This window comes from Delphinus delphis, chromosome 10 (genome assembly GCF_949987515.2).
Source record: "Delphinus delphis chromosome 10, mDelDel1.2, whole genome shotgun sequence".
NCBI lineage: Eukaryota > Metazoa > Chordata > Mammalia > Artiodactyla > Delphinidae > Delphinus > Delphinus delphis.
The window spans coordinates 61,064,385-61,089,062 of record NC_082692.2 but is presented as its reverse complement, the minus strand read 5'-3'; the positions used below and the strand labels follow the sequence as shown (position 1 = coordinate 61,089,062).

Sequence of the window (24,678 nt, the reverse complement as noted above, 5' to 3'; positions counted from 1 at the left end):
GCATTCTGCCTCCAAGTGAAACTAAACCCTCAGGCCATTCTGGGACACCTCAACAGGAGAGAGCTAAACACCCTGGCCTGGAGCCCAGAAGATGCCAGCCTGTTAGAAGGTATTGTGCGTGTTAGCTTTATTGTGCAACATGGAATCTAATCTGACCTATGCACACCCACAGGGCACTTCTTCCCAAAGGCGGTATGGGAAAAAGAACTTAAATGCAGACTGTCTGTAAGGAGATCCACCCTGCTCTTATACTGCAGTTCCCTACTCTTCCTGCATGGGATGTGGAACCAAGGGTAACAGGCACCTGTCTACAGTTCTGCACCATCCTAAACCTGATGCATGGAAGCATCTCTGTGGACCAACTCCTGATTCAATACGTACTGTGGGTTCTTGTCAAAGTAAAAAAAAAAAAGGAAAATTTAAAAATACCTACCTACATACATACTGCCTGGAAATACTCTGCAATGCTAAAAATGATCATCTTTGCTACTAAGACCATAGGAAATGAGTTTCTTCTTTGTATTTCCCTTCTTTGTATTGTTACTTATTTTTAAAATTAAAAAAAACATACATTGCTTTTTAAATTAGAAAAATAACATAAAACTGTAAGAAGAAAAGGCTAGACATTCTGGTAAGATTTTTAGCTAATTAACTCATTAGCAAATTACAGTAGAACATTCACTAGGTACTTACTTATTATTTCTGATATTTGGGAAACTAATTTTCCCTTGGGCCTTCTGCAGGAGCTATTAATTAAAGTGAACAGTTCTTGAAAAATCTGCTCCCCTATCTTAATGTTCCCAATTTAACTGAGAGTAGCTTCATCCAATAACAAACACACTGAAGCAAGCTCAAGTCTGGAACCCCACACCCACCCCACCCCACAAGCCTCTCACACCTACTCCTGGGAAAGAACCTCCTACAGCTTCCATGCTCTGACTCACCTTTCCAGGGAAAATAACACTTAGTAACGGCAGTCACACTGTTTTGTGACAAATGATGTCATCAATATCACTGGGGACCATGGTACTCATCACCATGGATCTCTGGATATGGTTAATGTTTTCTTGATTATCCAAAATAGTTGACCGTTTAAGATGTCTCCTTGCTTCTGTCTTACCACTGAATGACCCTTTAGTCATCCATTAGATGACTAAAGAAACACCTCAACGTACTAGAGGGTGAACAGGGGCCCATGGAAAATTACTAAAATGGGTAAAAATAAAATCCTAACTGTCATCTTTTCCCTCTACTCCACCTAAGAGGACCAAAGACCTACGTTAGGTTAGGCCACTCACAAAATGTTTAGACTTTGAAAGAGTTATAATTCAAAGTTTGAAATATGTTTTATATTTTAAAAAGCCTAGAGTTACCAAATTCCCTGTGTATAACATGTTCTCAAAACTCTGGTCCATTTGGTAATGCTCCATGGCCAAGAAGAGAGTGTTGATTATGATGCAGATGGTGATGGCCAGCTCAGTAAAGGGGTCAGTCATCATGGTTCTCAGGGCCTTCTTAATGCACAGCCACCGGGGGCTACAGTCCCACACGAGGTATTTGGATGCCAGGTTTTCCCCACATGGGAGGCAAGGTTCCTGTGATTTTTCTTGTTCTGGAGAAGGAGAATTGAAAGAGCACTTGAGGAGTTAGGTCTGAGCCAGTCTGGCTGTTCTTTGCCTGGGTGCATTCCTTCCTCCCTCTTCCCTAGCATCTCCTGTGCTACAACATGATCAGTCAAGAAGGGTACTGACGCATAGCTAGGAAGGTTTCCCACACTCAACTTCCATGTGGTATAGTCAAGTACTTCAAGTCTTTATACTTATATTGAGAATCTGGGAGCAGGGCCACACTGTGGGAGATACAGATGGGGAAGTCAACACTGACTGGCTATGAACCCATGAGAGAGAAAGACACAAGCCCAAGTTATGTTCACTCAAGGAAGACCATGGTGACGGCTGTACCAGAGCACAGGAAGCTACCAGGGCTCAGGGGAAGGGGAGATATTCAGTCAGGGGCATCTATAAGCACTGAAACAAAAGGCATGCTATCAGTTGGTTGAATTCAGGCCAGAAGGCAGCTGCACCCTGATTTCCACACAATTTCAAGGCCTCATGAGATGATGCAATAGGCTCAAAAGTGCTAAGAACCCATTTGATCCCATTCTTGCTGGGACTTGAGTCCTGCCCTTGAACACGAACCCCTCAGTTTGGTCCCTGTTGCCTCCTGTTAATCAGGTCCATCAGATGGTTCCAGCCTGCATACGCAAGTCTTCTTCTATTATTCATGTCAGATCCCTATTCTAACTTCAATGACAACTGTAACCTCCTGGAAACTTCTATGTCTTCTCTTCTTTGGCTGGCTATCATTGTCACTGAAACTTCCTGTGACTGCCTGGCCTGAATGAGAAGTCCCGTTGGTGCGCTTGGTCCCACCACTACCCAAGTGGCAGCTCAGGGTGGGCCCAAAAGGAAGGCCTGCTTCTTCCAAGCCATTTTGCTCACATGCTCCAAAGTAGCATGGGGAGTCACTCTGCAGGAAGTACAGTGGGTTGCAAAGGGCTTCTGGGGGGCTGGAGAGAGGGAGAAGGGAAGGGCATCCTTGAAGTTAGGCTCCCCCTTGGTCTTGGAACAGAACTTACCGTGCATGGTGATGGTGAGGATGCTCACAGCGCTCAGTGCTCTCTGCCTTTGGAAGGGGTCTCTGTGCTCATCACAGTGCTCCACTGACAGATTCTGGGACAGTCGTTTGGTTTGTTCAAGTAGGTGTGGCTATAAGAGAAGGCATGGTGGACTGTCTAAGGGAAGGGGCGACCTCTCCTCAAAACTTGACAAACTGTTTCAATGCCACATGCAGCGAAGATGCTCAACTCACTTCAACTTCATGGCATGCCAAAGGTGCAGTTTTCTTAATTCACATTTAATAGATAAGAGAAATATGGTTTGAACATTCATATTTCTTATGTATGCCCATTTCTAGAGTCTAGAGTTGTACCTATAGAAACATTTCTTTCGCTGTGTTTTATTCATTGTCAACAAAGAGCAAAAAATATTTTACAAAAACGAATGCGCAATGGTTCAGGGTATGAAAACAATAAAAAGTGCGATTTAGAAACAATGTTTGCGAGGGGCAGAAGTGGTGTATAAATTTAGAAAGGTGGATTGAGGCCACATAGTGAAGTGCCTTGAGTGGCTGCTTAAATAGATTTTGAAATAGTCAGTAACTAAAAAGAACAGTCAAAATAAATATCACAAAATCCATATACTAAACTTCAAGCACTCAGGCTATGTCTAAGAGCTTATTGATTCTCACCTTATCTACAACTCTAAAGTATCTAGAGATTAAAGGACATAAACCTTCAGCTAGCCAGAAAACTCAGGTATCCGTAATTACTTATTCCCCCAAAGTTCTGACCAACCATGGCCCCAGAGGGAACTATCCATTTCTGAAAAGCTATTCTAAAGGGAGCCTGTAGTCTTTCTATAGCTATTTCCTATTCTAGCTAAAGGGAAAAGACACTTTATGTTAGGTGTCTGGGTCTTTGTCTATTGCTTTGTGAAATGAGGAAAAACTTGCAAAATATTAAAAAATATATGCAGTCTCTTGAATATGCTGTGATCTGACAGCAAAGAAGCCTCTAAATCGTGAGATCTTGCCCTGTCACTCCATCAGAGAACTGCTCAGAGCAGTGGGTGAGGTCCGTGCATCTACTTTTACAAAGGCCCTTGACCTCCCTTTCCCCACCCCGGGCTCAAGCACACACACCCACCTCCTGCCTGCTTCATCCTCCCCCTACCTCAGTAAAGAGGCTCTAGCCATTATTCCCTGGCCTGTATCACCAACGTCTTCCTCTCTTTTGACTTCTCTTCTCCAGAATTAAAACATGTTCAAACATCCCCCACCTTAAATGATAAGAATAAGCTTTCTTTTTCTACAGTACATCCTCCCATAGCTTCTTTTCTGCATATCCTGCTGCCTACTCAATAGCCTGACTTGAATGCCCCATAGGCACCTCAAAATTGGCACATGCAAAACTTAGCTTGCTATCTTCCTCGCCCCCAGAACATGCTCTTTGCCCATCTCAGTAGATTACCCACCAACAAGTCGGCTACCCAAGCCATAAACCCCACCCTCTACATCTAGTCAATTGCCAAATCTTTTCCTCTGCAGATCACTGTAACCTGTTCATCTCTCTTTATCTTCACTGCCCTAACCATAGTTTAAGCCATTGTCACCTCTTACTTGGATCACTGCAACAACTTCTTAATTGGTTGCCTCCAGTCTCGCACTCCTCCAATCCCCTCTCTTCAATGCATCCAGGATTTCCACAATGTAAATCTAGTCATATCACTCTTCTGCTTAAAACCTTTCCATACTGCTTACCACTTGCTCTCAGTGTAAAGAATGAACTCCTTAGCTTGGCTTCAAGGCTTTTTATTATGGTCCGTATCTTACCACTAAAGCCTCTTGCCACCCCCCCACCTCATCTCACACACACACACGCATGCGCACACACGCTTGCACATTTTCTACTGGGTCATGTTCTGCTCTCCTTTGTTTCCAGGCCTATGCGTGTGCTGTTCTCTCTATGTGTAGTGCTTCATTCTTCCTTTTACCCGGTTAATTCATCCTTTCAGCTTACACACTGCTTCCTCTGGGAACTCTTTTCTGATCCACTGCTCTTTTCCCAGCCCCCACCAAGTCTGGGGTTGGTTGTCTGAAGCAGACACTATTGTTGGCCCCATCCATATGTTCTCAGGCTTCCTTTGGCAACCCAAACACTTTTGCCCTAACACATAGCACGTCAGAAATACAGAAAAATTATTGTTTCCTGACCACAGAAGTCTTGAACCAATGATGGACGAAAGCTGATGTATAAATACTCTAGTGCCCTCACTCCAGGGAGATTAAACTGGCTTAATAATGCACACTAATTGGCCACCTTCTCTTCCATGTATCACTTCTCCCCTCCCCTCTTAGTGCTTCCTGAGATCACTTCCCAAATAATCTACTTGCACTCTAACGTCTCAGGGTTTGCCTTGCAGGGAACAAACATTGCCCCTAAGACGATGCTCCTGCTCTGCTCTCCCTCAGTGATCATCATGTCGGTCATCACACTGAACAGTAACTGCCTCTTTGTCAGTGTGCCGTCATCATTACTTGCCTGTGTTATATATCCCACGTATCCCCAGTGCCTACGCCAGTGCCAAATAAACACTGTCAACATTTTAAATAGACATCTGTAAATAAATGGATAATTGAATAGACACATGGATGCAGGGAAGTATGTGCAAATGGATGAATGGATAAATGATTGAGTGAATGAATGAGTCCTTTCGATTATATTGACAACTTGACCTGTCCCCCTGAAGAGTGCCAAAGTATCATCAATCCCTTGGCCCAAACTTGCCTTTTTTGAAGAATCTTCATCAGAATCTAATCCTGGAACCTGGTCTTTCCCAGACTTTCTCAAAAAGAAGGATTTTCTTTTCTTATTACCAAATAGCTTTCTCTTCTTCAGGGAAAAAGATGATGCTTCAAGGCAATTAAGTGAACTTCTGTCAATACCCATGGCAACCAGAGCCTTAGAGAGTGAAAAAAAGCAATTAATGAACAGATCACACTCCCCACAGAACACTGTAAATGACTTCGACCTCAGTAAGCATTCTCTCCTCTCTTCTGGTAGCACTGGACCATTTTGATTGCTCATTGCCCAACTGTAATATGCTAGCTTTGTCATTGTTTATGTGGGATGCTAGCTTTGTCATTGTTTATGTGGGGAACATGTCCTGTTTGTCCACGAGATTGCAGCCCTCGAAGGCAGGGTTAACTCTTAGATACCTCCGTGTCACTAACCCTTAGCACAGTGCCCTGTATGTGCTAAGCATTCAGTAAATGTTTGCGCTTAACGCTGCAGACATCAAGCACTTAAGATGGGCTTCCTCCTGACAAATCTCTGTGGAGGATGAGAAAAAGCATAAAACATGGCCCTGCTCTGAAATCTTAGAATCGAATCTTAGAATCTTAGAGCTGAAAAAATGTAAAGATGTCACGGAAACAATAAGAATGGTCTGTAAATATAACAAGGATTATAAGAAAGGATCATGACTGTCATCTCTACAGCCACCATGATTGATTTTCCAAACTCTCGCAAGCAAAGTCCCTGGACACAAACATCTCCAGCTTCCCACAAGAAAGCCTGGAGCAGAGCCTTAATTTACATACACATACATTTTATCCTCTAGCCAGCAATTTGGGATCTATCTTTGAAGGTTCAGGTTTCAGAAGGTCAACGTTCATCAAAACCAAGGGTTCCCTTCCTCAAGAGCCCTGCGCCTGGACATCTTAGTGGGAGACTGTAGCAGAGCCAGCTGCAAAGGGCTTAAAAATTCTCAGAAAAGCACCAGTTAGGAAAGCACTGAGACTAGGCCTTATACAGAAACCTTGAGTGTCAGACCCCACGGCCTCTGGGGTCCTCCCAAGCAGACCCCACTGTCTCACACCACGTGACCCTACCTCCTTCTCCTCCTTTAACCGCTGCTGGGCTTCCTGGAACATCTTCTCCTTGGCTTCTGTCTCAGCAGCTACATTCTTGTTCTGTTCCTCGTAAGCCATGGTGACAACAGCCAGGGTTAAGTTAATCAAGTAGAAAGAGCCCAGGAAGATGACCACCACAAAGAAGAAGACTGAGTAGAGCCCTGAGGTGCGCAAAGTCTGCAAGGGACACAGCACATGCTGGCATCTGAATCCTTCCTCCGCAGAGGGGTGACTTGACCTCGAGTGGAGATTACACTGTAGCAATTGGTCTCTCCCCAGCCCTGGTTGGCTCAGCTACCTGCAGCATCATCTACTGCCTCCCCCATCACCTAGAGCTCCTGATGCCCTATCTCTCAGCAAGGAAATGCCATCTGTACATTCACACAGAAGTCAGAGTGACTTTACTGTGACTTTCTCAAGGGTATTTGCATTTTTTAAATTAAAAAGGCAAGAGAGAGAGCAATGCTGCATGAAAGCTGAAGCACTAGTGGTGGAACTTCAGTCAGTGGGGAATCTGGAGAGGGGTGATATTTCTAGGAAGAGGAGTTTTTTTGTACTCTTCTTCCAAATATCACATTTATAGTCTTTTTTTGATGTTTCTAATAGAATTTCTAAAATACAATTTAACAGTACAACTGTTAAGGATAAGAAATAGATGACAAAGGTGAAGGAGAGATGGTAGGTTATAAATAAATGATGAAGAGATAGATAAGTGATGGAAAGGGAGAGAGGAGGGAAGGAGGCAGAGGGGCAGGGAAGAGAGGGGGAGAGAGAGAGAGGGAAATAAAGAGAGAGAATGAATAAATAGATAACCTGTTGATAAAGCTTCTCCCAGGAATCTTGGGTCATAAGCCGGAACACGGCAAGAAAAGACCAGCCAAAGCTGTCAAAATTCGTGTAATTATAGTCAGGATTTTTATTGGTATGTTTGCATTCAAATTGTTCAGAACAAGCCCTAGATATTGGAAACAAAGGAACAGAGAAAGAATTACATATCCTGCAGCCCACCTCCCCTCGACACCCTGCCCAGGGCACTGATTCTTCCAAGAACCATGGGCTCACACTCAAAAGTCCTAGGTGAAGAGAATATTTATAGAGTTGGCCATCCTCCACCTTCCAAGCCTCCCATTCTATATCTAAACATGGGCACTCATAGACTTTTCTCAAATGGATTGATTAGGAAGTTCATACCGGCATTTTTTCATTGAAAAATTAAGTGCAGTGACATAGTGAACACTTTACAGTAAAAAAAGGACATACAATGAATATGATGTCTCCCTCTCTCCCCACTCAGCCCCACTTCCTAGAGGCACAGTTTAACAGTTACTTTAGTAAATTTCCAGAAGTCCTCTATGAATATAAAAGCACATATTATCAATATACATTTTCTATAATATATGGATGGGAGCATTCTTTGAACACTCTCTTGCACTTTGCTTTTTTCATGGAATGGTATTGATTGGAGGTCTTTTCCACCAGCATACAAGGAAATATCTCATTTCTTTTCATGTCCTACAGTTCTGGGATTTATATAAGTGCTTTGCTAATGCTAAATATTTAGATATCAATTGTTATCAGTCCTCTATTCTTGCAAACATTTGGGTTTTACTTTAAAAACAGTAGATATCTTGCATATAGGTCTTTGTCCACATCACCAAAAACACATCATTGAGTGCATCTATCGAATATACTATGAGTATGTACTTTCTTAATTTGTAATAAACATAGTATTTTTATCAAAGTAGCACATGCATGTGGTTTAAAAAAAGTCACATGGCACCAAAAGGCTTGTAATGAAAACCATTCCATCATTCTTCATCTGTCATTTATACACCCCAAATTCAACAACTTTTAGCTCTTTTAGGTCTGTTATCTCTAAATATAGTGCTTTTACTGGGAGAAGATCAAGGTGGCAGAGTAGGAGGATGCTGAGCTCACCTCCCCCAATGAATACACCAAAAATACATCTACATGGGACTTCCCTGGTAGCGCAGTGGTTAAGAATCGGCCTGCCAATGCAGGGGACACGGGTTCGAACCCTGGTCCAGGAAGATCCCACATGCCATGGAGCAGCTAAGCCCATGCGCCACAACTACTGAGCCTGCGCTCTAGAGCCCGTGAGCCACAACTACTGAGCCTGAGTGCCACAACTACTGAAGCCCACACGCCTAGAGCCCATGCTCCACAACAAGAGAAGCCACTGAAATGAGAAGCCCATGCACCACAACTAGAGAAAGCCCGCGCACAGCAACAAAGACCCAATGCAGCCAGAAATAAATAAATAAATTTATATTAAAAAATACATCTACATGTGGAGCAATTCTCAATGAAAACAAACTGGACACTGGTGGTAAACTGGACACAAGACTGTAAAGAAAGATCCACACTGAGTCAGAAAGGAAGGAAGGAGAAGCAATCAGGTTGGGACTCCTTAGTTAGGGGCACAGAAGAGAGGGATATCATGGGCTTGGAGATCCTCCCTGGGGAGTGAGGGGTTTGAATCATATATTGGGCACCCCAGCCCTGGGGTCCAACACCAGGAAGACAAGTCCCCTTAGCTGGTTTGAAAACCAGTGGGACTTACAGGAGGGCTGTAACAAACTGAGACTCTGCTCATGAAGAACATATGCACACGCTTGCTTAATCTCAGGAATAAGGTGGATGCCCACTCTCACCACTTCTATTTAACATAGCATTGGAAGTCTTAGCCACAGCAATCAGCCAAGAAAAAAAAACAAAAGTCATCCAAATTGGAAGGGAAGAAGTAAAACTATCACTATTTGCAAATGACATGATACTATAGATAGAAAACTAAAGTCTCCATCAAAAAAACTATTTGAGCTAATAAATGCATTCAGTAAAATTTCAGGATACAAGATTAATATTCAGAAATCTGTTGCTTTTTATATACTAATAATAAACTATCAGAAAGAGAAAGCAAGAAGACAATCCCATTTAAAATTACATTAAAAAGAATAAAATACCTAGGAATAAACTTAACCAAGGAGGTAAAAGACCTATACTCTGAAAACTATAAAACACTGATGAAGGAAACTGAAAATGATATAAAGAAATGGAAAGATATACTGTGTTCATGGATTGGAAGAATTAATGTTGTTAAAATGTCCATCCTACCACAAAGCAATCTGCAGATTTAATGCAATCCCTATCAAAATAACCATGACATTTTTCATAGAACTAGAACAAATAATCCTAAAATTTATATGGAAGCACAAAAGACCCTGAAGAGCAAAAGCAATCTTGAGAAAAAAGAACAAAGCTGGGAATATCATGTTCCCTGACTTCAGACTACACTACAAAGCTACAGTAACCAAAACAGCATGGTACTGGCACAAAAATAGACACAGATCAATGGAATAGAATATAGAGCTCAGAAATAAACTCACGTACGTATGGTCAATTAATCTACAATAAAGGAGGAAAGAATATACAATGGGAAAAGGACAGCCTCTTCAATAAATGTGATGGGAAAACTGGACAGCTACATGGAAAAGAATGAAATTAAAACATTTTCTCAAACCATATACAAAATTAAACTCAAAACAGATTAAAGACCTAAATGTAAGACCAGAAACCATAAAACTCCTAGAAGAAAACATAGGCAGAACACTCTTTGACATAAATCATAGCAATATTTTTTTGATCTTTCTTCTAAGGCATAGGAAGCAAAAGCAAAAATAAACAAACTAATTAATCTTAAAAAGTTTTGCACAGCAAAGAAAATCACTGACAAAATGAAAAGACAACCTACTAGATGAGTGAAAATATTTGCAAATGATATGACCGATAAGGGGTTAATATCCAAAATATATAAACAGCTCACACAACTCTATCAAAAAAAAACAAACAACCTGATTAAAAAATGGCAGAAGACCTGAATAGACATTTTTCAAAGAAGACATACAGATGGCTAACGGGCACATGGAAAGATGCAGAACAACGCTGTTAGAGAAATGCAAATCAAAACCACAATGAGATACGACCTCAAACCTGTCAGAATGGCTACGATCAAAAAGTCTACAAATAACAAATGTTGGCAGGAATGTGGAGAAAAAGGAAGACTCGTACTCTGTTGGTGGGAATGTAAATTAGTGCAGCCACTGTGGAAAACAATATGGGGTTCCTCAAAAAATTAAAAATAGGGCTTCCCTGGGGGCGCAGTGGTTGAGAGTCCGCTTGCCGATGCAGGGGACACAGGTTCATGCCCCGGTCTGGGAAGATCCCACATGCCGCAGAGCGGCTGGGCCCGTGAGACATGGCCGCTGAGCCTGCGCATCTGGAGCGCTCCGCAACAGGAGAGGCCACAACAGTGAGAGGCCCACGTATCACAAAAAAAAAAAAAAAAAAAAAAAAAGAATTACCATATGATCCAGCAATTCCACTGCTGGGTATATAGCTGAAGAAAATGAAAACACTATTCAAAAAGATACATGCACCCTAATGTTCATAGAAGCATTATTAACAATAGCCAAGATATGGACGCAACCAAAGTGTCCACCAACAGATGAATGGATAAAAAAGATGTGGTATAAAAAAGAATGAAATAATGTCATTTGCAGCAACATGGATGGACCTAGAGATTATCATACTAAGTGAAATAAGTCAGACAGAGTAAGACAAATATCGTATGATATCACTTATGTGGAATCTAAAAAAATGATACAAATGAACTTATTTACAAAACAGAAACAGACTCACAGACTTAGAAAACAAACATGGCTACCAAAGGGGAAAAGGTGGCAGGGGAGGGATAAGTTAGGAGGTTGGGATTAACATATACACACTACCGTACATAAAATAGATATTCAAAAAGGACCTACTGTAGAGCACAGGGAACTATACTCAATACTCTTTAATAACCTATATGGGAAAAGAAACTGAAAAAGATTAGATGTATGAATATGTATAACTAAATCACTTTGCTTTACACCTGAAACTAACACAACATTGTGAATAAACTATACTCCTATATAAAAAATAGAAAAGATGTGCTGTATATACATACAATGGACTATAACTCAGCCATAAAAAAGAATGAAATTTTGCCATTTGCAACAATGTGGATGGACCTAGAGGGGGTTATGCTTAGTGAAATAAGTCAAACAGAGAAAGACATATACTGAATGTTATCACTTATGCATGGAATCTAAAAAATGAAACAAATGAATATAACAAAACAGAAACAGAATTAAATATATAGAGAATAAACTAGTGGTTTCCAGTAGGGAAGGGGGGAGGGGCAAAATAGAGGTAGGGGATTAAGAGGTACAAACTACTATGTATAAAATAAATAGGGGACTTCCCTGGTGGCGCAGTGGTTGAGAGTCCGCCTGCCAATGCAGTGGACGCGGGTTCGTGGCCCGGTCCGGGAGGATCCCACGTGCCGTGGAGCGGCTGGGCCCGTGAGCCATGGCCAATGAGTCTGCGCATCCGGAGCCTGTGCTCCGCAACGGGAGAGGCCACAACAGTGAGAGACCCGCGTACCACAAAAAATAATAAATAAATAAATAAATAAATAGGCTACAAGGATATATTACACAGCACAGGAATATAGCCAATATTTTACAGTAACTTTAGAGTATAACTTATGAAAATATTGAATCACCATATTGTATACCTGAAACTAATATGATATTGAGATTCAACTATCCTATAATTTTTTAAAATGCTTATCCTGGTATTTGATTTATCAGTTTTAGTCTTTGTTGACTAGCTTTCTGCTGTGGTAGATAAGGGTTTTCCAACATCCCACCCTACCTCACCACTACTTATATCATTCTTCATGGAAAATATCATGGCCTGTGTCATTGGGTCTCCTGCGTCAGATACATTTTTTCTTGGCTCTTTTGTATTGCTCTTTCTAAGTTTTACTCCCTCATTTTTCTGGACCAAGCCTCAAGTAGCTTTTTAGGAAGACTGGGTGATCTTTGCACATATGGGTATATCTTTACTCTGCCTTCACAGTAGAGTTACAGTTTGACCAGAAATAGAATTTGGGGTTGAACATAGTTTTTCTTCAGAAACATAAAATCACTGCTCAGCTATTGACCCTATGCTGTTGTTGAGGATTCTGATACTGTTCCTTTGTGGGTAACCTTTTTCTCTTTGGTTTTCAGATCTTTTTCCCCAAACGTTCTGAAACGCCATGATAATGCACCTGACATGGTCCTTTTTCATTCATTGTGTTGGCTACTTTATGGGCCACTGAGGTATTTGCATCTTTAATCCCAGAGAAATTCTCTGTATTATCTTTGCTAATTTCCTCCCTTTTGCTTTTTCTGTGCTCTATTTCTGGAATTCCTACTTAGTCAAAAGCTGAAACTTCTGGATTGATATTTATTCTCATATTTTCTGTCTCTTTCATTGCTTTATCTTTTAATTCTATATTGATTTTTTCTATTCTCCCCTTTGCACTTCTCACCACTATCCTACACGTGCATTTGCACAGATGCCAACACCCCTCTTCAATCCACAAGTCTTGTTCTTTCTGTCTCCTAAACGTCTTTGGGATTCATCCATCCATTTCTCTTCATCTCCACTGAACAGCTTCGTGACTCTCATCTGTATTAACATAGCCTCCTAAGTGGCTGCTTCATCTACTCTATCCATCCATTCTCCATGTAGCAGACAAAAGTGAGTTTTAAAAGTATCTAATCTGATCAGGTCTTGTTTCCTTTGTGATTGAAGTCAAAATCCTCAGCAGTGATGGGCTACCAGGTCCTGCATGGTTGGCTCCTGTCTCCTGCCCCTCTGCCTAACAAGCTTCTGGGCTTCTTACTATCCCCGCATGTCCTCATGTCCTGAGGCTTTCATCCTTGCTATTTGTACCATCAGGAATCGTTTGCTCTATCTTCTCATCCACCAGAACTTCCCACTCATGCTTCAGACCCATGTTGTAGTCACCACTCAGTCAGTCCTCAGAGGAGGCAGTGAGTAAAGGCTGAAAACCAAGCCTGGGCCCTGAACAGAGGCCTGTCTGGGAAGGTGACCTCAGATCTGCCATCTCCTTGGAAACTACCACGTTATGATCAGTGTCGAAGGTCATGTACTAGGAGTTCGCTTACTGTAAAACTCCTGAGCTTTGAGACTACACCTAGACTGAGAGAGTTGTGACTGGCACACAGTTGGAAACCAAGGCTTCTGCATCTGTATGTTTAGATGGCCCACCCCACCTTGGATTTTGCTTATAGTAACCATACCTGCCCTGCATGGATGATGGATCAAAGAAGCACTGTTGTGACAGCTGTTGGGCTCCTCATTGAATGAAAACAATGTACGTGCAGTATGTCCTGCCGAGGATCATTCTAGAGAGCTCAATAAACCCTGTATTAAAACCTAATAAGTCTGTGAGTTTGACCTAATCAGAATCTGTGACCACCACGAGAAGACTTCCTTAATTTTACAGGCAGGGTTACATCTCTGTTATCTCTCTCAGTATCTACAGGTCTCTCTTATAACATTCATCACACTTTCAAGAATTTACTGTACATCTCTGTTGCCTGAAAGATGTCAATTTCAAGAGGGCAGCACTCCTTTGTTTGTACTTGGATTCCTAGGGCCTAACACAGAGCTTGGCACAATGTTGGCCCTTGATACCTATTTGTTATTGAGAGATAAATGTCATCTATTTCATCAAAGTGCCTAGCATATTATCTTAATTTGAAATACACTCAATAAACCTTCACTGAATGAATCTCTCACCACAGAGAGTACTAATATCCTGGAAGAAGGAACAGTATCCCCAAAGGGTCAGAGGGCTAACTGTTGAAGTGAATGTGTATGAACACACATACAACAATGTGTGCAATTAGAGGCAGTGGGGGTCACAGATCAACAAACAGAAGACGTGTGCTGAGATGTCTTCCATCAGGGCCATGTCATTGAACAGGAAATAGGTCTAGATGGGGCTTTCAGTCACAACATCCTTTCTTACCTTTGATGGCCTTGAATATGCGCTCCATAATGTCAAAATACCCCTATGTTTTCAGTAGGTTTCTCATCAGATACAAATTCAATATAATTTAGGAGAGAGAACTGCTTTAAACACTTGGAAATAATTTTTAATTTAGTAATGCACATCTAAACCTGCTTAGAGGGTCTTCTCTGGTGGCGCAGTGGATAAAACTCTGTGCTCCCAGTGCAGGGGCCTCGGGTTCATTCTCTGGTCGGGGAACCAATCCCACATGCATGCCGCAACTAAGATTTTGCATGCCACAACTAAGGAGCCCACGTGCTGTGACTAACGAGCTGGAGAGCCGCAACTAAGGAGCCCGCCTGCTGCAACTAAGACCCAGCACAACCAAATAAATAAATATGTTTAAAAAACCAAATAAAATAAACTTTCTTAGACACATGAAATAGTAGTGTTTGAGAACTACCACCACTGCTTCTACAAGTCATTAGATAAAGACTGTCTGCCACATCACTTCAAAAAGATAGAATGAAGAGTATAAACATCTTACCCGCTCTCCATCCATGTGCCACATATTCTGAATTCAGTGGACTCTTTCTTTTCAAAGCAATAGTCTGAGAAGGAAATAATTATAAATTCAGATTTGAAAAAACAACATTGAAAGGAAAAAGAATAGCAAATATGCCAGATTATGCTTGAAACAGATGGTTCAGAATCCTCCAAAATGATCAAAGTGATCAAAGTGATCTCAATGAAATGATCTAGAGAGGAACTAGAGCCTAAGCCCTCAGGAAGATGCAAGAGAAAAAGAGGGAAAAGGAGAAGGAAGGAGAAATAAGAGGAGGAAGCAGTACCTCTCAGTACATAGAACTGAACCAGAGACCACCCCTAGGAGAAGCTGGACACAGGGTCAGCCCATGAGAAGCTCATAAACCAGGACAGTCATGGAGAAAGTATGGCCACATAAAATTCAGGACACATGAAATTGATATAGGGTTGACCTCAGAGTGGAGAGGGTGCAACATAAAAGGAGCAATATCATTGAAGAAAATACTTGGGTGGGGGCAGGCATTGTGGGAAGTTGCTGGTCCCCTTTGGCCAAAGCCAGGCACTCTGAAGACTTCTGCAAAACATGACAAGGAAGTGGGCAGAGATGGAAGGTGACACCACTCCTATAGATGTGGCTTCAGGATTTTACTTCTTCATGGATACCCAAAGAATGAGGCAGTTCTCTAAGAAATGCATCTACCCACTTGAGAACCCTAGAAGGACAAGTCATCCCTTGATCCTAAGACACTCTATAATGCAGATCAGTAGACATATGAGTGGGGATAAATAAAAGTTAACCATGCACAAACCAAGGAGTGAAAGGTGGGGTGTTTACCTTTATAGTCAGAGTCACAGTCTTTCCTCACACATTTCTGGTTCAGATTTCCCATGAAGAGCTGCTGACCTACCAGGGCGAAGATGCTGAGGCAAAAGAGAGTCAGGATCATCACATCGATAAGCCTCTTCACAGAGCGCAGCAAGGCCCCAACAATGACCTTCAGACCTGAGGAAGAGTACAGATGTGGGGAGAAGCCCCCCACTCACACACACACACACCAGACACAGGCAAGGAACAGAGAGGGAGCAACAAGGCCTCAAAAGTTGTCTGATTGCATGCTGGTATCAGAAACTGGCCTGACCTAGGATTCTGAGGCCATAACGCTGTGCCTTAGAAGCTATGGGTCATCAGAGTGGTCCACTGGTCTAGGACTTGGCCTCTTTATCCTGCTCTACAGATGCCACAGGGCTGCTCTGAAGGGCAAGTGAGAAGACTTTGAGCAGAAACATGCCACAGAGACACAAGACATAACTTGATGACAGTTGTGCAGGCACCTCCACGGCTGGGGGTCACAGGCAGCATTAAGGCCAAAGTGAGGCCTCCTGAGAGAAGGAGCAGAGCTGTATTTAACATTTGGTAGCTACTACCTACTATAAGGTACACGAGGTGCCATGAGATATAGCTAAATTGGGGGATCAGGGAGCTGGAAGAAGGAGCTTTGTCTGGACCCAAATAATAAGGATGTCTTAGGAAAAGAAACTCAGATTACTACTTATTATAAGGGTTTTTAAAAATTCATTCAAGAAATATATTTACCAAGCACATACTATGTCCATGGTACACTGTCAGGCTGCCAAAGTTACAAAATAAAAAGGACATAGTCTTGCAGTCTGTTGGTAAATGTTTAAAATCAGCTCTTGCGGGGAGGGGAGACAGAGAAAGTCTTCATTTGCAGCATTTACAGATGTCCTTGTTTGCTGAATTCCAGAGCGTAGATCCCTCTTCTCCCTCCATACACCCTTCTCCCCCAGCTGTTTTCAAGCTACCAACATGACGTCCCTGGATGCAGAGTTGGAAAAAGATGTGCACAGTCTGCTGGGGAGTTGGAACAAGTCAGTCCCAGCACAACACTGAGTCACAGGCTCTGCTCTCAACACAGCTGGAGAGAGAAACCAGCAGATGGCATCGGTAATGTGTGGGATGACACTAAGTGACAAAGTTTTGGTTGATCAGCATAAACCATGAATGGCAGACTTGAGAACACAAAGTAGCATCTGATGGGAGGCCAAGCCCACAGCAGATGACCTTCCACCAAGGGTGATGCCACATGAGGAGGAGACTTCAGGCCAAGCTGGGACATCCACTGGATTCACCAGTGCACTTATGTTCACACCAAGATCACGTTTCCCCTGCATGGTCAGGAGCACCAAACACGAAAATAGTGTAACCTCATCTACGCCTGATTTTTCATCTGTTAACAAGAGGCTCGAGTCTTCTCCAAAGCAAGATGATTTGGATGAAAGATAGCTGTGATTCCTGAATTATTTTTACATAGTCCCATAAAAGATTGTATCTCATACTCTTCCTTCCAAAAAGCATCCAGGGATCTCATGCGTTTCATGAGTCAAAATGGAGAGTATGTTCACCTGCTTAGAGACGAGGAAGGGAACATGAAAGCTGCTAAGTGTCTCCCTGAATGTATATTTTACCCACGCGAAGTATGAGGGACTCAGCTCAGGCAGAAAGCCCCTTAATCTACCTGGGAAACCAAGGTCCACCTTGCAAAAGAGGAAGAGAAAGAGAGACATGTTCTACGTAAAGTGTCCTCTGACTGCCAGTTGCTTTATCACTATGCAGTTGTTCTTCTGGAGTTTCCAAAAATAACCACTGCCTCTGTATGAAAAACATCCAAATTGCCTGGAGTTTTGATAGAAGAGACTAGAAGAAGAAGGGAAGAAGAAGGGGAGAAGGAAGGAGTCCAGAGGGAGAATATTTTTTAATAAAGTTTTTTTTTGTAAAGGAAAGAGAGGAAAGGGGAAGGAGAAGACTGTGCCATAATAACCTCATTTCTGATAAACTGGAATTCATATTTACAACCCCGTCCTTGGCTTCATCCTGATCCACTGAGCTCCTTCCTTGCCTGGCTTCCAAGAGACCACTTTTGCTCTTTCCTCCTTTACTGGTGGCTCTTGCTCATCTCCTTTGCTGGTTTCTCCTCTCTCCCCTCCCCTTTAAGGTCTACAGTGCCTGGGACTCAGTCCTTGGTCCTCTTCTACTTTCCATCTATGCTCATTTTCTTGGTAATCTCATCAGATTCCATGGCTCTAAATATCATCTACAGGCTCATAATCTCCAAAATGATATCTGCAGCCCTGGAACTCCAGCCTCACATATCTCATTGCCTACTTGGTACTTTGACTTGGATGTCTCACAGCCATCTCAAACAGAACACATGCAAAGCTGATTCCTAATCTGACCCCCAAGGCCTGCTTCTCTCACAGCCTTCCTTTTCTCATTCAGTGATGATTCCATCTTTCCAGTCCCTCAGACAAAAAACCTTGACTCATCCTTTACTCTTCTTTTGCTCATATCATGTATACAATCAACCTGTCAGGAAGTTCTCTTGTTTCCACCTTCAAATTTACACAGAATCTGACCAGCATTCACCAACTCCTCTTCCACTGCCTGATCTGAGAGCACCACCACCTCTTGCTTGGATTATGGCAGTGGCCCCCTGTGTCAGTTTGGGCCCTCTGAGAAGCAGACACTTTGAGACCAGACTGCAAGAGATTTCCTGGGGAAATGCTTGTGAGGAATAATCTGGAGGGAGTGAGTGGAGGGACAAAGAGAGCCTCAGACTGTGACACAGGGCTGACACCTGGGAAAGGAGATCAGGAAGGAAGCAGGATAGACAGGAAGTGCCTCAGACTGCAGTGCTGCTGTGAGACAGTCTCACCCTGGTTGCTGAGGAGCCGCTGAGCCAAAGTCCCACATAGAGGAGTCCCATACCTTTCAGGGGTGGGCCTGCACTAGCGGCCCCCACATGCAGGGAAAGCGTGATCTTGGCATGAACATGAATGCAGTGGTGAATCCAGAGAGGGGGCAGCTGGGACCATTAGTCAACTGCACTCCCTGCAGCAGGAGATCTGAGCAGCACATTTCCATGGTGACCAACATGCCTCCTATCTGGTCTTCCTGCTTCTACCTTTGCTCCCGCACATTCTGTTCCCCACACAACAGCCAGAGTAATCCTTTTAAAGCCTGGGTCAGGTCATGACTCCTCTGCTCAAAGCCCCTGCATGGCTCCCATTTCTCTCAGAGCAAAGCCCAAGTCTTCCCGGTACTTAGGTGCCTCCCCTTCACCTCTGTGGTCCCTCCTCCACCACCTGGCCCCTCATTCTGTCTGCTCCAGCCCCACCCACATGTTTTATAGTCCTCGGTCTGTAGACTGGCTGCTTCCTATGCTCAGAACACTCCTTCCCATATATCTGCTTGTGAAACTCCCTCACCACCTTCAAATCTGCTCACATCTCACCTTCTCAATGACACCTATCCTAACCACCCCACTAAAATTGCAACCTGCTTCCATGAACCCCCGTGACTTCCAAGAGCCACCACATCGCCTACTTTTCCATTTTATTTTTCCATGGCATATGTCACTTTCCAGCACGCTATATAATTTACTTATTTATTATAGTTACTGCTTAAGTCTGTCTCCCAACCCCCCACCTAGAATGTAAACTCCATGAGGGCAGGGACCTTTGTCTGTTTGCTCATTGATATATCCCAAGCAGCTAGCACAGTGGATATTAGGTGCTCAATACATATTTGTTGAATGATCAAATAAATGAATAAAGCAGAGTTTGTTAGTTTGTGGTTTACATGACATATTGAGAAATTTTAACTATTCTCTTCCGCTAAGAGCCAGTGTTGAAAGTTAGAGTGACTTACCTGAAATTACTGAAATTGCTTTCAAAGCTCTGAACACTCGGAAGGTACGCAGGGATGACAGACTGATGCTGCTGTCCTTGATATATGGTGAATATGACACAAACCTACAAGACAAAGCACAAGGAAAGTCCAGGCTTGTTCAGGCATGCGTCTGCCCGGCACATCTCCACAAAGGTCACAAGTAAGCACAGCCTGAGGTGTGTGTCCACCAGAATGAAATCTGCAACCTCCCCTTCCAATCCCACCTTCGTGTCAGGACCTGGCAATACCACTAGTGCTCTATTGCTATGGACCCTATGGACCACAGATTGCACAGGAGGCTGCTCTCAGCTAACCTTTACACTTGGACATAGATGAGGATTCCTTGAAATAGTCACTGCAGTTGTGGCTACATCCATGGATAACAGAAATCAACTTAAACATTTATTGACTTGCTATCAAGTTCCAGGCCCCAGTACACTTCCATAAGGTCTCACCAGGTGGCCAAGCCCAGAAGGAACCTAGGCAGTCTGGCTCCAGAGCCCACATACTACACCATCTCTCAATAACCAGGAGCACTTGACCATTGACCTTCAAATGTAAAACTCTGAAATTAATAGTAACTACTTCAAAGGGCTTTCATGAATATTAAACAGAAAAATATATGCAAAGTGCTTAAGACAATGGCTGGCACAAATTAAATAAGGTTGGGTTTATTATTATTGTGCTGGCAATGGGCCATTGCCCCTCTTGCTTTTTATTTTGCTGACTCATGAATTTGGAATCTCATCATTCGGATGCCAAATTGATGCCCTCTCCTTCAGGAAGAACTTCAACTCTAACCTCATGCCATATACAATAACTAACTCAAAATGGACCACAAACTTAATTAAACGTAAGAGCCAAAACAATAACACTTCTAGGAGAAAACATGAGAGAAACTCTTTGTGACCGTTCAGTAGACAAAGATGTTCTAGACCCCTTAATTCCTCCTCCATGCTCTAACAGCTGGAATCATGCACAGCTCCTATGCTAGCACTCACTGTAGCAGGTTATAATGGTCATTAAATGCCTCACTTCCCCTCTGACCTGCGAGCTCCAACAGGGTGAGAACCATGCATGATATATTTTTTTTCATTATCACAAGCCCTATATCTGGCACAGAGCCTGGCCCCATAACAGGTCAGTGTTTGGTAAATAAATGGCTGAAAAAGTAAGATCATGAGTGTTGGCCTAGAAATGGATTTGTGAGGAATTCCCTGGCAGTCCAGTGGTTAGCACTTGGTGCTTTCATGGCCATGAGCCTGGGTTCAATATCTGGTTGGGGAACTAGGATCCCACAAGCCTCACGGTGCGGCGAGAAATGGATTTGTGTGTGTGAAGGCCTCTGGTCAGTTGGCTACATGGTGCAGTTCAGTGTCAACCAACACTGCACTCACAGTTCTAGGCTTTACTTGGCTGCACTCAGCCAGTCATGTGTATCTACACAGGGCCCTGCTGGAAGCCAAGGGGCTTCTTTCCCACCTCTAGTCTCTTTGGTAAAAATCTTAACATTCTTACGCTGTTGCAATGACAATGGAGTCCAGCCAGTTCCACGGATCTCGAAGGAAAGAAAACTCATCCAGAATAAAACCTCTTGCCAATATTTTAACTAATGCTTCAAATATATAAATCCCAGTGAAGACATACCTACAAAGCAAATCATTCAGAACAAGAAGAAATATGATAAGCTATTGGAAAAAGAGAGAGCCCATTTGTCTGATATGACCTTCATGAGGTCAGATTCCATTTTAATGTGACATTTAACATTCTTGTCTTAGCAAATCAGAGTTCAGAAAGGTAAGGTCCTCAAGCAAGTTCTGGTATTTGGGATTTCTGAGAAAGAGGCCCATGGATAAAGTTGTAAAGCTGCTTTTAAACACCTAGCTTCACAGCCATATTCTTGAGAGAAGCTTCAGCCAACATGGACAGTCTTTTCAACAAATGGTGTTGGGAAAGCACAATATCCACATGCAAAAGAATGAAGCTGGACCGTTACCTTATACCATGTACAAAAATTAATTCAAAATGGATTAGAGTTAAATGTAAGACCTGAAACTAGGGACTTCCCTGGTGGTGCAGTGGTTAAGAATCAGCCTGCCAATGCAGGGGACACCAGTTCGAGCCCTGGTCTGGGAAGATCCCACATGCCGCAGAGCAGCTAAGCCCGTGCGCCACAACTATTGAGCCTGCGCTCTACAGCCAGCGAGCCACAACTACTGACCCCACATGCCACAACTACTGAAGCCCACGCGCCTAGAGCTCCTGCTCAACAACAAGAGAAGCCACTGCAATGAGAAGCCTGTGCATCGCAACGAAGAGTAGCCCCTGTTTGCCGTGGCTAGAGAAAGCCCACGCACAGCAACGAAGACCCAACAGATAAATAAATAAACAAATAAATAAATAAAAATGTTGTGACTATTTAAAAAAGACCTGAAACTATAAGACTCCTAGAAGAAAATATCTGCAAATCATATATCTGATGAGGTTAATATTTGGAATATATGAAGAACTCCTACAAACTCAGCAATAAAAAATTAAATAATCCACTTAAAAATGGCCAAATGACTTGAATAGACATTTTTCCAAAGATTACATACAAATTGCCAACAAGCATATGAAAAGATGTTCAATATCACTAATCATCAGGGAAATGCAAATCAAAACCACAATGAGATATCACCTCGTACTCATTAGGCTGGCTACTTTTTTTAAAAAAGCAGAAAATAACAAGTGTTGGTGAGGATGTGGCGAGATTAAAACCCTTGTGCACTAGTGGTGGGATTGTAAAATGGTGCAACCACCATGGAAAATAATATGGAGATTCTTCAAAAGATTAAAAATCTAATTACCATATGATCCAGCAATCCCACTTCTGGGTACATATACAAAAGAACTGAAAGCAGAGCCTTGAAGAGATATTTGCACACCCATGTTCACAGCAGCACTATTCACAATAGCCAAGAGGTAGAAGCAACCCAAATGTCCATTGACAGATGAATAGATTAATAAAATGTGGTATATATATATGCAATGGAATATTATTGAGCCTAGGAAAGGAAAGAAATCCTGTCACATGTGACAACATGGATGAATCTTGAGGTCATATACTAAGGGAAATAAACTAGTTTAAAAAGACAAATATGGTATGATTCCACTTACAGGAAGCACCTAGAGTAATCAAATACACAGAGACATAAAGTATAATGGTGGTTTCCAGGGGACTGGAGGGGAGGGCAGAATGGGGAGTTACTGTTTTATGAGTACAGAGTTTCAGTTTTGCAAGATTAAAAGAGTTGTGGAGATGGAGAGTGGTAACGGTTGAACATCTGTGCGAATGTACTTAATACCACTGATCCGTACACCTAAAAGTGATTAAGATGGCAAATGTGATGTAATGTGTATTTTATCACAATTTTTAAAAAAACTATTTCCATTTTATTCCTTTAGTCCTTCATCATGTTCTGCCTTCTAATTTATTTCCCTTCTTCCCCTTCCACCTCCTCCAAAAGACAATACTCTAGCTCTCTTGTTATAATCCCAATAAAAATATGCTTGATTGGCACGCGCGCGCGCGCACACACACGCGCGCACACACACACACACACACACGCTGGTCCCACATCTGGGACAGAAACAATGATTTTGAACACTCTGCTGGTTCAGAGTAAAAGAAGTGGACCTTTTCTGGTAGAATGTCCAACCATTGTTAGCCCTCAAAGCTAAAGAACTAAGGTCTTGGGAACTCGAAGAATCCCAAAGCAGCTAAGTCCAAGAGCAGAAATGGTCATGAGGCTGCCTTGGGCAAGAGCTACTTCTGCTTCCGCTTTTTTCTAAACTGCTCACCTTTTAGGTGACAAATAAACACAGAAGGTTAAATAATGTCTGCCCGTAAATGCCATCTTTTAAACTCAGGTATAATTTATAAAATTATAGGTATTTTGAAAAAAGGCTATAATTGCAGATGTGTGGGATTCTGCAAGTCTTCATCTAGATCTCAAGCAAATGAGACAGCCACCTCTGACTGCTATTTCTGCCTAGCCATTTAGCCTTCCACCTCCCACCCTGCCATTTTCTCTTTTCCAGCAGAAGCCTGCCAGTGGTGGGACATGTAGACCAAAATGACATCTGCTATGGAGTACAGCCATGCCCACCAGCAGGAAGCGGGGCTTGAGATCTCCATGATAGGGAGACCTCAACCCACCAGGCAAATCAGGCCCTCTGGGGTGTGTCACTGTCAGTTCAACCATAGTTAGGGTGTCCAGTCAGGGCCATGGTTGTCTAGCTAGTAAACCCATTTCTAAGACTCTATTCTAAGAAAATAATGATTTTTTAAAGTAGCTTTATACCAAAAGATGCTTGTTGCAATGCTATTTATAGTAGTAAAATACAAGAGTAGTTAAGTAAATTATGGTATAGTCACCTGATGAAATATTGTATTGGCATCAAAATGGGCTCCTATTAAGCCTACATAAGGACAAAGAAGACCACGTAAAACTAGACATAAAATCTGTATGTGTGCTGTTTATTACAAATGTAAGTTTAAAAGGCCTTTAAAGACAATTGTAAGTGTACATATACAAAAATGAAACTGACTCTGCCAGCATTTGTGCTGGGGATCTGGGATTATGGGTGACTTTTTCTTCTCTCCATAGCTAAAATCTGAGGTAATCATAATTCTTTTAGGTTTATTTGCTTAAAAACATAGGACAAATGCATGCAGGACAAACACTTACTCAGCACTCTCAGTATCTATGTTAATGCTGTCCTTCCCACGAGTCATGGCCATGAACACGCAGTTGATGATGACGGTGCAGATGATGAACATGCTGAACAATGTGACTAGGGCCGTTAAGGCAGCTACACTGCAGGATGGCATGTGTCATTAGTTATTGTAGTTGAGGCTGTGGGGGTC

General features: G+C 42.5%; 1 protein-coding gene across 1 annotated transcript in view; it reads right to left on the bottom strand.

The window, feature by feature from the left end:
• Window positions 1-24,678, bottom strand: part of SCN11A (sodium voltage-gated channel alpha subunit 11) — a 130,669-nt gene that overhangs the window by 41,414 nt on the left and 64,577 nt on the right. Inside the window, exons 7-16 of the mRNA XM_060022322.1 lie at window positions 24,500-24,601; window positions 21,285-21,413; window positions 19,746-19,849; window positions 15,852-16,019; window positions 15,018-15,081; window positions 7,348-7,489; window positions 6,514-6,711; window positions 5,408-5,581; window positions 2,639-2,768; window positions 1,374-1,612 (exon numbers count right to left, since the gene is read on the bottom strand). Of these exons, the coding sequence (XP_059878305.1) occupies window positions 1,374-1,612; window positions 2,639-2,768; window positions 5,408-5,581; window positions 6,514-6,711; window positions 7,348-7,489; window positions 15,018-15,081; window positions 15,852-16,019; window positions 19,746-19,849; window positions 21,285-21,413; window positions 24,500-24,601 (1,450 nt within the window). The remainder of the gene's footprint in view (window positions 1-1,373; window positions 1,613-2,638; window positions 2,769-5,407; window positions 5,582-6,513; window positions 6,712-7,347; window positions 7,490-15,017; window positions 15,082-15,851; window positions 16,020-19,745; window positions 19,850-21,284; window positions 21,414-24,499; window positions 24,602-24,678) is intronic.